This window comes from Chrysoperla carnea, chromosome 3, assembly GCF_905475395.1.
Source record: "Chrysoperla carnea chromosome 3, inChrCarn1.1, whole genome shotgun sequence".
NCBI lineage: Eukaryota > Metazoa > Arthropoda > Insecta > Neuroptera > Chrysopidae > Chrysoperla > Chrysoperla carnea.
In genome coordinates this window covers 6942643-6954661 of record NC_058339.1, presented here as the reverse complement: position 1 = coordinate 6954661, position 12019 = coordinate 6942643, and the positions used below count along the sequence as shown (strand labels likewise).

General features: G+C 28.8%; 1 protein-coding gene across 1 annotated transcript; it reads left to right on the top strand.

The window, feature by feature from the left end:
- The first annotated feature begins 987 nt into the window (after positions 1 to 987).
- Positions 988 to 11898, top strand: LOC123295074 (protein PF14_0175-like). Its single transcript, XM_044876287.1, has 11 exons — positions 988 to 1023; positions 1106 to 1216; positions 2267 to 2378; positions 2469 to 2606; positions 2667 to 3556; positions 3761 to 9146; positions 9255 to 9378; positions 9777 to 10250; positions 11027 to 11155; positions 11344 to 11493; positions 11703 to 11898. The coding sequence occupies exons 2-11, from the start codon at positions 1106 to 1108 to the stop codon at positions 11881 to 11883; spliced, it is 7695 nt and encodes a 2564-aa protein (XP_044732222.1). The 5' UTR covers positions 988 to 1023; the 3' UTR covers positions 11884 to 11898.
- The last annotated feature ends 121 nt before the right edge of the window (positions 11899 to 12019 follow it).

The following is a 12019-nucleotide window of genomic DNA, read 5'->3' as shown; positions in this document are numbered from 1 at the left end:
CTACAAAGTCACATCGGACTCAAGACTTTGACAGCTCGTTAAAACAATGCCTGTTCGTAAAAGTATGCAATTTTTAGGGAGAGGCTAGAAAAACTCCTTCCTCCCGTACCACTGTGGGATTGAAAATCTACAACATTATGTCGATGCCAGGTTTTTGGCAGCTGTTTCTGAGATATCGCAATGTTTGGATCGATTTTAGTCCGTATCTCCAAAAATATATATTCGACCAGTCAACAAATGTACCCAATTTTTGCACTTTTTGGGTCAAAATTACCTTATATACTGAGTTTTATCAAAATTGGAGATGATAAAAATTTTTCGATTTTTTGCAATTTTTTTAAGGTACCCCTTTGAAAAAATCGAGAAAATCCCAAAAAAAATTTTGTTTTGGAATTTTATGAAAATCGGAACATTTTTTACATTTAAACTTTTGTTATTTCTCTAACGGTTTACAAGATGGACCCAATTGACCTATGTTGCTCATTTACGAACTCGGCCTCACTTTTTACACCTTGAGCACGCTATAAAAATTTCACACGAAATGGACTAATTAGATGATTCTATCAACACCTATACCAAAATTTTGTTTGTAGCATCAATATTTTTAAGCGTTACAAACTTGGGACTAAACTTAGTATACTTTTATATATATTACATAAAAACCAAACTTTTCACCCCCACGTTAGAAATCCTAGAATTGAACTCAAAGATAAGGTTCTAACTAGTAACTGCCAAATGAATTTCATAATAATTTTTTACATTTGAACCCTCTTCAAAAATATATAAATTGGAGTATTAAAGAAAATGTAGATATTAAAAAGAATTTCCCAGGGAAAATTAATATCCTTAATAAAAGAGTAATATTATATAGCATAAAAGTGTGCGCTACGCTAACTATAGTTATTAAGTTTTATACCCTTAAGTAATATATGCGTCTTATTTACTTTTAAAATAAAATAAATATATTTAAAAATAGAATGACGTCTTTGTGTGTATAAAAATAATATTTTTAAAGCCAAATGGGTTAGTTACGTCAATTTTCGATTGTACTCATTTATTATTATTATTTATTGAATTTTTATAATTTCTTTTTAATTATGTTTAGATGAGTGAAAATTCACCAACAAAAGTTGTATGGACATCACCAAGAAAAGTTTTTCAAGATTTATCACCTGCCCGAAATATTGTAAATAACGAAATCGTCTTTGACAAAGAGGTAATTCATTTGTTTCTATTTAAGGAAAAGCACATGCTGATTAATATTTTTTAAATATTCATTTTTTCACGATCTAAAACTCTCTAGAGTTTTCTGGTATATTTTGGCATGAAATTAAGTATTTTACTTATTCAAGTTAAAGAAGATTAAGAGAGGAAGGTATAATATGCATAACCAAGGTCAAAGTTCATTTTTTTTCGTTTTGTAATTTAAAAATTAATTTTTAGAGAAACTAGGATAATTTTTTTCTTAAATTAACTTTTTGTAAATATAAAAATTGAATAATTTGATTTCTATGCAAAATAATTTTCTGGGAAAAATTATTCTTGATAAAATTCGTTTTGGAAAAAAATGATCGAGTAATTTCGGTACCGGAAGTTAAAAATATGTTTGATTTCACGTTAATTTAGAAGCCCTACATGATTTATTTCCGTACGCCATTTATGTAATTCGCTTTGAATACTTATGCAGAGTTAGTATCCAGCAACGCCATACATATTTGATGCTTTTGTATCAAGTTAAATTTGACACCCTGTATATTTTTTAATAAAAAAAAACTACTTGTTATTGGTTGTGGCGCATTTATATCCGTTGAAGCTGTGAACCAATCGGAATCACGCTAAGTTCAAATTGTTCAGCTTGTTTCTATGGAAAATTACGTTGTAATATAGTAAAAGCAAGTTTAGAAACAAACCATTCATCATTCCGCATGTTATTTTATCATTTATCCGTGCGGTGTCGTTGCTAAAACGATGCGTTGACGTTATTGGCGTTTGAATTTATATTTATGAAAAATCAATTAAAAAACTTCTTTTTTTTTTAAATTTTTCTTACATAGACAACTGACGTCATGATCACAGAACAATATAATTCAATCCAGCGCTTTTTTAAATGCATTTTTATTGCACCGAATCGATTGAATAAAACTTTTGTGTTTTTTAAGTGGTTTAGTAGAAATATAGAATTTAATTGAGACACTTTTTAAAAATGGGTGAAATACCCTATTAATTATGATAAATCTTTGATAATTAATTAATTTTTTTATAATAGGAATTAAAAAACAGTTCAGAATTCCACACAGCAGAAAATACACCCATAAAACAATGTACAATCGAAAATATTGAATATGTGCATCGGCGAAGTTTCAATAAAAGCAGTTCAGGTATGTAACTAATATGAAATCGTCTTCTATACAGTGTGTGCGAAACTTTCGCATTTCGATTTTTTAATTTTTATTATTATGTTTGTTTAGAGTCACCCAAATTAAATGAGTCCAAATCAGATTGCTCTGTTTATGATTCACCAAAATCTGTAAAAGCAGCAGACCAAATGGATCATATAATTCGATTATTTAAAAAATTTAATGTTCATTCCCCAGTGAACTCAAAAGGTAACGACATATCTTTTTAAATCAAAATCACTTTTTAAAATGGCTAATATGCTTTTTCAGAAGGAACATCAAATAATGAGTCCACAACACAAAATCGTTTATTTGAACAAATCGATGAAAATAGTACAGCAAACAGTAATTTTTATGATGCTTTAGATGTTCGAGAATTAGAACAAACATCGAATCAAACAATTCCCACAAACAATCATTTTAAAGATTCATTAGAAAATTTATCAATTCACATTGATCCTGAATCCAATTTTGATAGTTTAAAGAGTTCTATATCGAAAGAAAATGATACAGAATTTTATGAAAGTACTAGTTTAGAGACTGATTCATTAAATAAAAATACATTACCTAGTTTTGAAGAAGTTTTTAAAATTCCCGAAAAAATTCATCAAGTGCCTACCACTTTTCTTAATAAGTACTCAGATATCGAAACTGTCAATCCGTCTAATATTCGTGCCAGTATTCAATCTGTGGATTCAACATTTAGCCTTGACAGTTTAAATAATGAAAATGAAGAAAATTCAAAAAGAACATCTCGAAATTTTCATGAACAATTACCAGAATTAAATTTCGATAATGATTTAGATAATTATTTAACTCCTATTAGTTCAACTGAACTTTCTCCGAATCCAACCAAATCAAATTCGAATCCGTCTATTTTATCAGAATTAATAAACGATCAAGATATGGAAGAATTTTTAATTAATGAAAGGAAAATTGAGAATATTATGCTACAAAATCCAGAAATAAATTCTAAATTTGTATTAAAAGACAAGTCCCCTGAAAATTTAGAGCAAATTACTCATAAAATAACTAACAAAAGGCAATCGTTAAGAGAATCAATTCATGAAAAATCAATAAATGAAACATTTGATTCGAAAACGAATTTAATTGAACAAATTGAATTTGAGAATTTACAATTTGAGGATCGTTGGGAAAATGTAAATGATCAAATCGATATTGAAGTTAATAAAACAATTGATTTCGATAAAAATATAGAATTCGTATCAATCGAAAAATTAAATATTTCGGATGGTAATTTTATCGAAATGCCAATTCAAAATAGTACTTTAATTATTGCAGATCCAATTGCAATTCCTTTCGAAAATGATTTTATTCTTGAGAATTCTCAAAATAATATACAGCAAAAATCCTCGTCAAATTCACCATTTTCAATAATCAAAAGTACGATACCAAATGAAAAAGTGGAACAGTCAAATGAAAATGGCTTTGAGAAAGATCTAGAAGTTTCTAATGCCTCTATTGAAACAGTTCAGATAAATATTCCAAATGTTTCAGAGAAAGATATTCCACATTCTACTGAAAATACATTTGTAAGTTGCACAGATTTTGCTGAAACTGTGGATGTTAAAAATGAAACAATAAAAAATGTTTCAAAAAATATTAATTCTATTGAAAATTCATTTGAAAGTTGTGTTGAAACTGTTGAAAATAACATAATTGAAAATGAAGGGATTAATAATGAAACGTTTCAAAATATTGGACAAATGAAATCAACCGAAAACACATTCGTAGAAGATGTAAATGTTTCTAATTCTAGCCTAGAATTATCTACAATTATTGATAAAAAAGACAGTAGCCCAAATAAAATGGAATTTAATCAAGAAAAATCTACAGTTAAGATTCAAATCGAGAATGAATCGATACCTCAAAGTGAAATTCAATCGAACCAACAGGAAATATTAAGTACTTCGATTAAAGACGGTGTAGATCCGATCGATAACAAAATTAAAAAGGAAAATCTTGAAATGATGGTTTCACCTGAAAATGTTTGTAATGAAAATGTACCAAACAAGACCATCGTAGAGGAAAATTTGAGCTGTTCATTTAAAGACAGTTTAGTACTAACCGAACAAATCCGTCCAATTTTAAATACGGATCAAGATTGTAGCGACGGTATTAATATATCAAATGAATCATTCAAGGATAATTCAGGCTTCTTAGTTGATGGAGAGGTCATAAAAAATAAAAGTACTGAAATATTCGAAGAAACTACACCAGTGGACAAAACTGCTTCGAGATTCGAGAAAGAAAATATTGAAATAACAAAATCGATTGAAACTGTTTGTACCGAAGGTCTCAATTACACTTCGAATGAAAATTTAATTATGAATTTGAATGCTGAAACATCTATGCCTTCATTTTCCAATAAAGCAGAAAAAACGAACGAAGATACGGGAAATGCAAAATCAATTGAGTTTAATGAAAGCTTCAATGAAACTCCAAACGAAAATTTAATCACAGCGGATAAAACAAATTTGGATTTGAGTTATGAAGAGTCCTTAGCTCCAAAAGAATCTGATATTGAATTAAAAGCATCTGAATCGGTCTATATTGAAGGTCTAGACAGTAAATACAATGGAATATCCGAAGAAAATTTAACCACAGCTGTTAACATAACTTTAGATTTGAATATTGAAAGTCAATTTTCCAATGAAAATATCTCAAAAGAAAATATTGAAATACCGAAATCAAATGACATTCTTTATAGCGAAAGTCTCAATAATACATCTAATGAAGTTTCCGAGGAAAATTTAACTATAACTGATAATAAAACTTTGAATTTAAATTCTGAAACATCTGAAAAATCATTTACCAATGAAAAAAGTATTGAAATTATTAGTAAAGAAAATGTCGAAGCTATGAAACCAACTGAAATTATGGTTATCGAAGAGTTTAATAATACATCGAATGAAATGTCAGAAGAAAATTTAACCATAGCCGTTAACAAAACCACGGAGCTAAGTTTTGAATCATCTCTGGCTCAATTTTCGAATGAAACGGTCATAAAAGAAGATATCGAAATGATGAACCCAACTGAAATAGTTTGTAGTGAAAATCCAAATAATATATCGAATGAAATATCTGAAGAAAATTTAACGATGGAGATTAACAAAACTATGGAGCTAAGTTCTGCAACGTCTACAACTCCATTTTCAAATGAAACTACGACAAAAGAAGATATCGAAATAATTAATCCAACTGAAATTGATCCAACTGAAAGTCCCAATAATGTATCGAATGAAATGTTTGAAGAAAATTTGACGATGGAGATTAACAAAACCTTGGAGCTAAGTTCTACAGCGTCTATTACTCCATTTTCAAATGAAACTACAACAAAAGAAGAAGTCGAAATAATGAACCCAACTGGAATAGTTTGTAGCGAAAATCCCAATAATGTATCGAATGAAATATCTGAAGAAAATTTGACGATGGAGATTAACAAAACCATGGAGCTAAGTTCTTTAACATATACAACTCCATTATCAAATGAAACTGTCACAAAAGAAGATATTGAAATGATGAACTCAACTGAAATTGATTCTAGAGAAAATTCCAATAATAAATCGAACGAAATGTCTGAAGAAAATTTAACGATGGAAATTAATAAAACTTTGGAGTTGAATTCTGAAGAAACCTTAGTAATTCCAGTTGCCAATGAACAAATTATGAAAGGCTGTGTTGTTGAAATTATGAAGCCAACGGAAAATGTTTCTAACGAAGATCTTAGTAATGCATCAAATGAAATGGCGGAAGAAAATTTAACTACAGTTTTTAATAAAACCATGGAGCTAAGTTCTGAAACTTTTGTGACTCCATGTATCAATGAAAACATCACAAAAGAGAACGTTGGAATTGTTTCTACCGAAGGTCTTATTAAAACATCAAATGAAATGGTCGAAGAAATTTTAACTACAGCAATTAATAAAACTATAGAGTTAAGTTCTGAAACGTCTGTAACTCCACTTACAAATGAAAAGATTCCAACAGAGAGTATTGAAATTCTTTCTAACGAGGGTCTCACTAATACATTAAATGAAATGGCGGAAGAAAATGTAACTTCAGTATTTAATAAAATTATGGAGTTAAGTTCTGAAACGTCTGTGACACCATTTACCAATGAAAAGATCACAAAAAAGAATCTTGAAATTGTTTCTAACGAAGGTCTTACTAATACATTAAATGAAGTTTCGGAAGAAAATTTAACTACAGTGTTTAATAAAACTATGGAGTTAAGTTCTGAAACGTCTGTAACTCCATTTACCAATAAAAAGATCACAAAAGAGAGTGAAGAAATTGTTCCTATCGAAGGTCTAATTAAAACATCAAATGAAATGGTCGAAGAAATTTTAATTACAGCAATTAATAAAACTATGGAGTTAAGTTCTGAAACGTCTGTGACTCCGTTTACCAATGAAAAGATCACAAAAGAAAGTGTTGAAATTGTTTCTAACGAAGATCTTACTAAAACATCAAATGAAATGACCGAAGAAATTTTAAATACAGTATTTAATAAAACTATGGAATTAAGTTCTGAAACGTCTGTTACTCCATGTACCAATGAAAAGATCACAAAAGAGAGTGAAGAAATTGTTCCTATCGATGATCTAACTACTACATCAAATGAAGTTGCGAAAGAAAATCTAACTACCGTATTAAATAAAACTATGGAGTTAAGTTCTGAAACTTCTGTGACTCCATTTACCAATGAACCAACCACAAAAGAAAATGTTGAAATTTTTTCTACTGAATTTCTTACTAAAACATCAAATGAAGTTGCGGAAGAAATTTTAACAACAATATTTAATAAAACTATGGATTTAAGTTCTGAAACGTCTGCAATTCCATGTACCAATGAAAAGATCACAAAAGAGAGTGAAGAAATTGATCCTATCGAAGGTCTTACTAATACATCAAATGAAGTTGCGAAAGAAAATCTAACTACAGTATTAAATAAAACCATGGAATTAAGTCCTGAAACTACTGTGACTCCATTTACCAATGAAAAGATCACAAAAGAGAGCGTTGAAGTTGTTTCTACCGAAGGTGTTATTAAAAAATCAAATGAAATGATCGAAGAAATTTTAACTACAGCAATTAATAAAACTATGGAATTAAGTACTGAAACATCTCCGACTCCGCTTACCAATGAAAAGATCACAAAAGAAAGTGTTGAAATTGTTTGTAACGAAAATCTTACTAAAACATCAAATGAAGTTGCGGAAGAAAATTTAACTACCGTATTTAATAAAACTATGGAGTTAAGTTCTGAAATGAAATCAATCAATGAAAAAAGTATTCCAAAGAATGTCGAAATAATGAAACCAACTGAAATTGCTTCTATCGAAGTCCTCGACAGATTTTGTGATGTATCCGAAACAAATTTAAGTACAACACCAAACAAAACTTTGGATATTAATTCAATGAAAAATCAACTTCCTATAAATCTAAAATCTGAAATCCAGGAAAATTTAGAATTTACTAAAAATGTAAATAATGATGAGTTAATTCAATCAAGTAAGATTCTCATGGAAAAATCGCTGAAAGAAAAAGATGACAAAATTGCTGAATCTACCCCTCTTACCCCAAAAGTTGAACATAAATCTTTAAACGCTGATATGGCTGCCACAAAATCTAATGAAAAATCAGAAATAAATATTTTGAATGATATTTCAAAATCAGGAATAATTATTGAACCAGAATTGAAAAAAATTGCTTTAAAAGTTTCTGATTTTGATATTTCTAAGAGTTCAATATCTATCGAAAATACAAAAGACGGCATTTTGGAATCGAAAATCTATTCTCCTGCATGGAATACTGAATTACCTATAAGTATTACTGAAAACAAGACTGATAATATAATCAAATTTTCAATGAATTGGGAAGCTCCTACAAAGCCTAGTAATCTACTTGATGATCAAAAAGCTCATAGTGATAATTTAAGAGTTGTAAACGAGGATGGCTTAAATGTTTCGTCATGCTCTTCGGAATTAAGTAAAACATTAGTTGACGATGAAACATGTAAAACAGCAAGTAATCCGAACACTGTACAAGGTAAAGTCGAAACAAATAAACTAATCGACCTAGAATCGCTTAAACAAAACACCAACCAAAATCAAATCGATAAACTAAGAACAGCTGCAGATAATATTGACAGCCCTCAAAACTTTTATTCAGGGCATACATCATTAAAGACCACAAATGTAAATCCATCACAAGATTCACCGAGTTACTGTTTCGATGTATTTGAAAGTTCTGTAACGAAATTAAATTTAGCGGAAGTACACGGAAATTCAGTGAAAAAAAATAAAAAAACAGAAATGAAAATTCGTACGGAGGATATAAATGTTGATACATGCTTAAATATTCTTGCACCGATTAAAACAAATGAAGATAATTTTAATAATATTGATGATTTATCGATAATAAATAAAAAATCGATAATTGAGCCAATTTTACATGAAGATAGTACAAATAATAAATTATCGATTGAAAGTATACCGATTGAACAAATTGTTACAAACTTACAAAGTAATGGAAATAATTCAAGAAATGTTGTTGACATTCAAACAAAACAACATGGATCAAATATCGATGAATTATTATCAATTCGTAATCAATTGGAATCCGATCAAACTAATGTTCAACAATCACTGACTAATACACCACCACCACCAACAGCTAGTTGTAGTAACACATCTTCTGAAGAAGTATTCGTTTCACCACGAGGTAATGTAACATGCATAATAACAGGGTGCCGCAAGTTCACCTACCCCACCTCTTGAGGTGATTGTGTAAAGAAGTTATTATAAAAATATTTTAATTTTATTATTTTAGGATTTTCATGGGGAGCACTTTTTGGAAAATCATCGAATGAAGGAACATTTCGTGAACCTCGACCGTCTACTATCAAATTATTCGATCCCTTATTAAATAACAGTCCCAGTCCTACTTCAAAAATGTAAGTACTGACTTCGAAATAAGCACTGACTTCGAAATTTTTTGTAAAAAATATTTTATTTTAAACTCGGAACCAAAAAAAAAAGGGGGGGTTATAAGTTAAACCGCTATGAGTGTGTGCGTGTCTGCCTGTCTGTCTGTGGCATCGTAGCGCCTAAACAGATGAACTTTAATTTTAATTTTTTTGGTTTCGTTTGAAAGGTACTTAAATGGGAAGTGTTCTTAGCTATGTTTTAACCTTGAGCTTAGGATTCCGTACCCGGAAAAACTAAAAAAATAGACGATGATTCTCTCATGTAGAGTGCTCGTCTGCTTCATTCCCTTTAACACCAGAGTTTTTAATTATTTTTCTTCCAGAATTTATGACATTAAAATAAATTTATTTTAATTAATTTCTAGGAACATTAATCCTAACAATGATTCTTCACAACTTACAAATACAAATAATAGCCAAACTACGAACATAGAAGCAATTTTAAATGAAAATATAACGGAGCCATCTACATGTAATGTTGAAACTCAACAAGCTCAAATTCAGGAACAACATTCTCCAAATGTTGAAGATAATTTTGAAAAAATTAATATAGAAAAATCCACACTTATAGAACCAATCTTCTCTTCTTCACCTAAAACGAATCAATCAACTTCATTGATAAAAATTGAATCAGATGAAAAACGAAAAGAATTACTTGAATTAAAACGGCATCTTCAATTGCAAAATAAATTGGCAGAGACCAATCAATATCAACATTTGGCAAAATTAACGAAACAAACACAAGAAATAGTTTTACTGATTAAGTATCGTTATGGCCACGCCAATGACCAACTCAAAAATATTATTCATGAAACAGAAGAAAGAACTCACAAAAAACAGTAAGTACTTTATAAAAACTTTTTTTTTTGCTCTAGTTTTTGTAATAAATTTTTATATACTGATTAAAATAGGGAATATTCAAGTATTTTTTTTTAAAATATTTTTAATTCATTGTTTACACAGTTATAACAAAGTAAAAAATATAAATACTGATTAAAAATGCTGTATTTAAGTGTACAAAAATATTTAAAATACATTATAATTTTGAGATATTTAAACGCAGTTTTTGGCGCTCTCTGTTGATGGCGTATAAGTACGTGATCTGTCAATTATTGACAGTTCAATGTATAATTTATACTTTAAAAAAATGAATTTACAACACAGAATTTACACTCGTTATTATTAAGTTTTCTAATAAAAAGCCGTAGAATAATATAATTTAATGAAATACCATATAAAATGTAAGTAAATAATATCATACAGTATGTCAACAAATTTGACAAGCCCGTACTTTGATGTCATGTCCGTATAAGAATTTGAATTTCCGTTTTAGAAATTTTTAAATGCCCTCACTAAATTTGTACTTTAAATAATTAATTTTAAGTAATTAAAAAGATATTAATTACTAAAATAATGGTTTAGTTGAAATGTCCATTCATTAAAGTTACGGAAGAAAAATATTTGAACCAAATTTAAATTTCATGAATATATCCTATTCGACGGATTCGCAGAATAAAAAGTGAGCGAATTTGGAGGGAATGAGAAAAAACTTCAAAGAAACTTTCGCATTTTTCATCATTTTTAAATTGTTAATGCAATGGTAATTAATTTTTAGGAAAGATTTAAATAAATTGGAATTCCAACTACAAAGTGAACTTGATAAGAATAAGCATCTTAAAGAGGAAACAATCATTGCACGAAATCATTTAACCAAGTGCGAAGATGCATTAAACGACGTCTACGAGTAAGTTCAATTATGTAGCCTACAAACACTATTAAATTGTCAACTTTCTATATTTTATGGTTTCGATTACCAGAGCTTTATGAGGAAAATACTCATAACGCGAGTGCTGGCGGGTTAAACAATCAACTTTTCAAGTTGTTATTTTTATTTGTGTGTACTTTCACTTATTTAATTTTCTTTACTTGTAGAAAGTATCAAGCAATGCGGGAAAGAATTATTAGATATGAACAAAGTGAAAAAGAAATGTTGAAAATGATTGATGATCAAGTAATCAAAGGTGATGAATTAAATGTTAATTATTTGGCGCTTAAGAAACAAGGAATAGAAGATTTGACCAAGTAAGTATATTTAGAAGTATATTAAAATGGCCACCCTGTATATTTTTAAAAATTAAACTGGAATACGCTGACTACGTAGACTAATTTTAAGAGAGAGTTACGTAGACTAGTTTAAGAGAACTATATCTGTGCCTGGAAATTTTTTAGTAATTTGCTAGCTCCTCTAATCCTTTTCTATGATTTAGTCTAAAACTTCTTTGTTTGATTAGGTTAAATGGTATTTATCTTAAAGCTAAACATGATCATGAAACAGAATTTTTGGCTTTACAAGGACGAATACGTCGTCAACAATTGTTGAGTGAATCACTTGAAAGTGAACTTAAAAGAAAAACTGAAGAGTGTCAACGTTTAAGTGAAATGTGTGATGAAATTTTAATAAAAAAGAAATAATTTATTTTATTAATTAAGTTAATTTTTATTGATATTGTATTGATTTCTCATTAAAAAAAACAAACAATAATTATTGTGATTGATCAGAATTAAAAATCTCATACGAAATGTTATTTTTATAAAACAAATTTTAAAT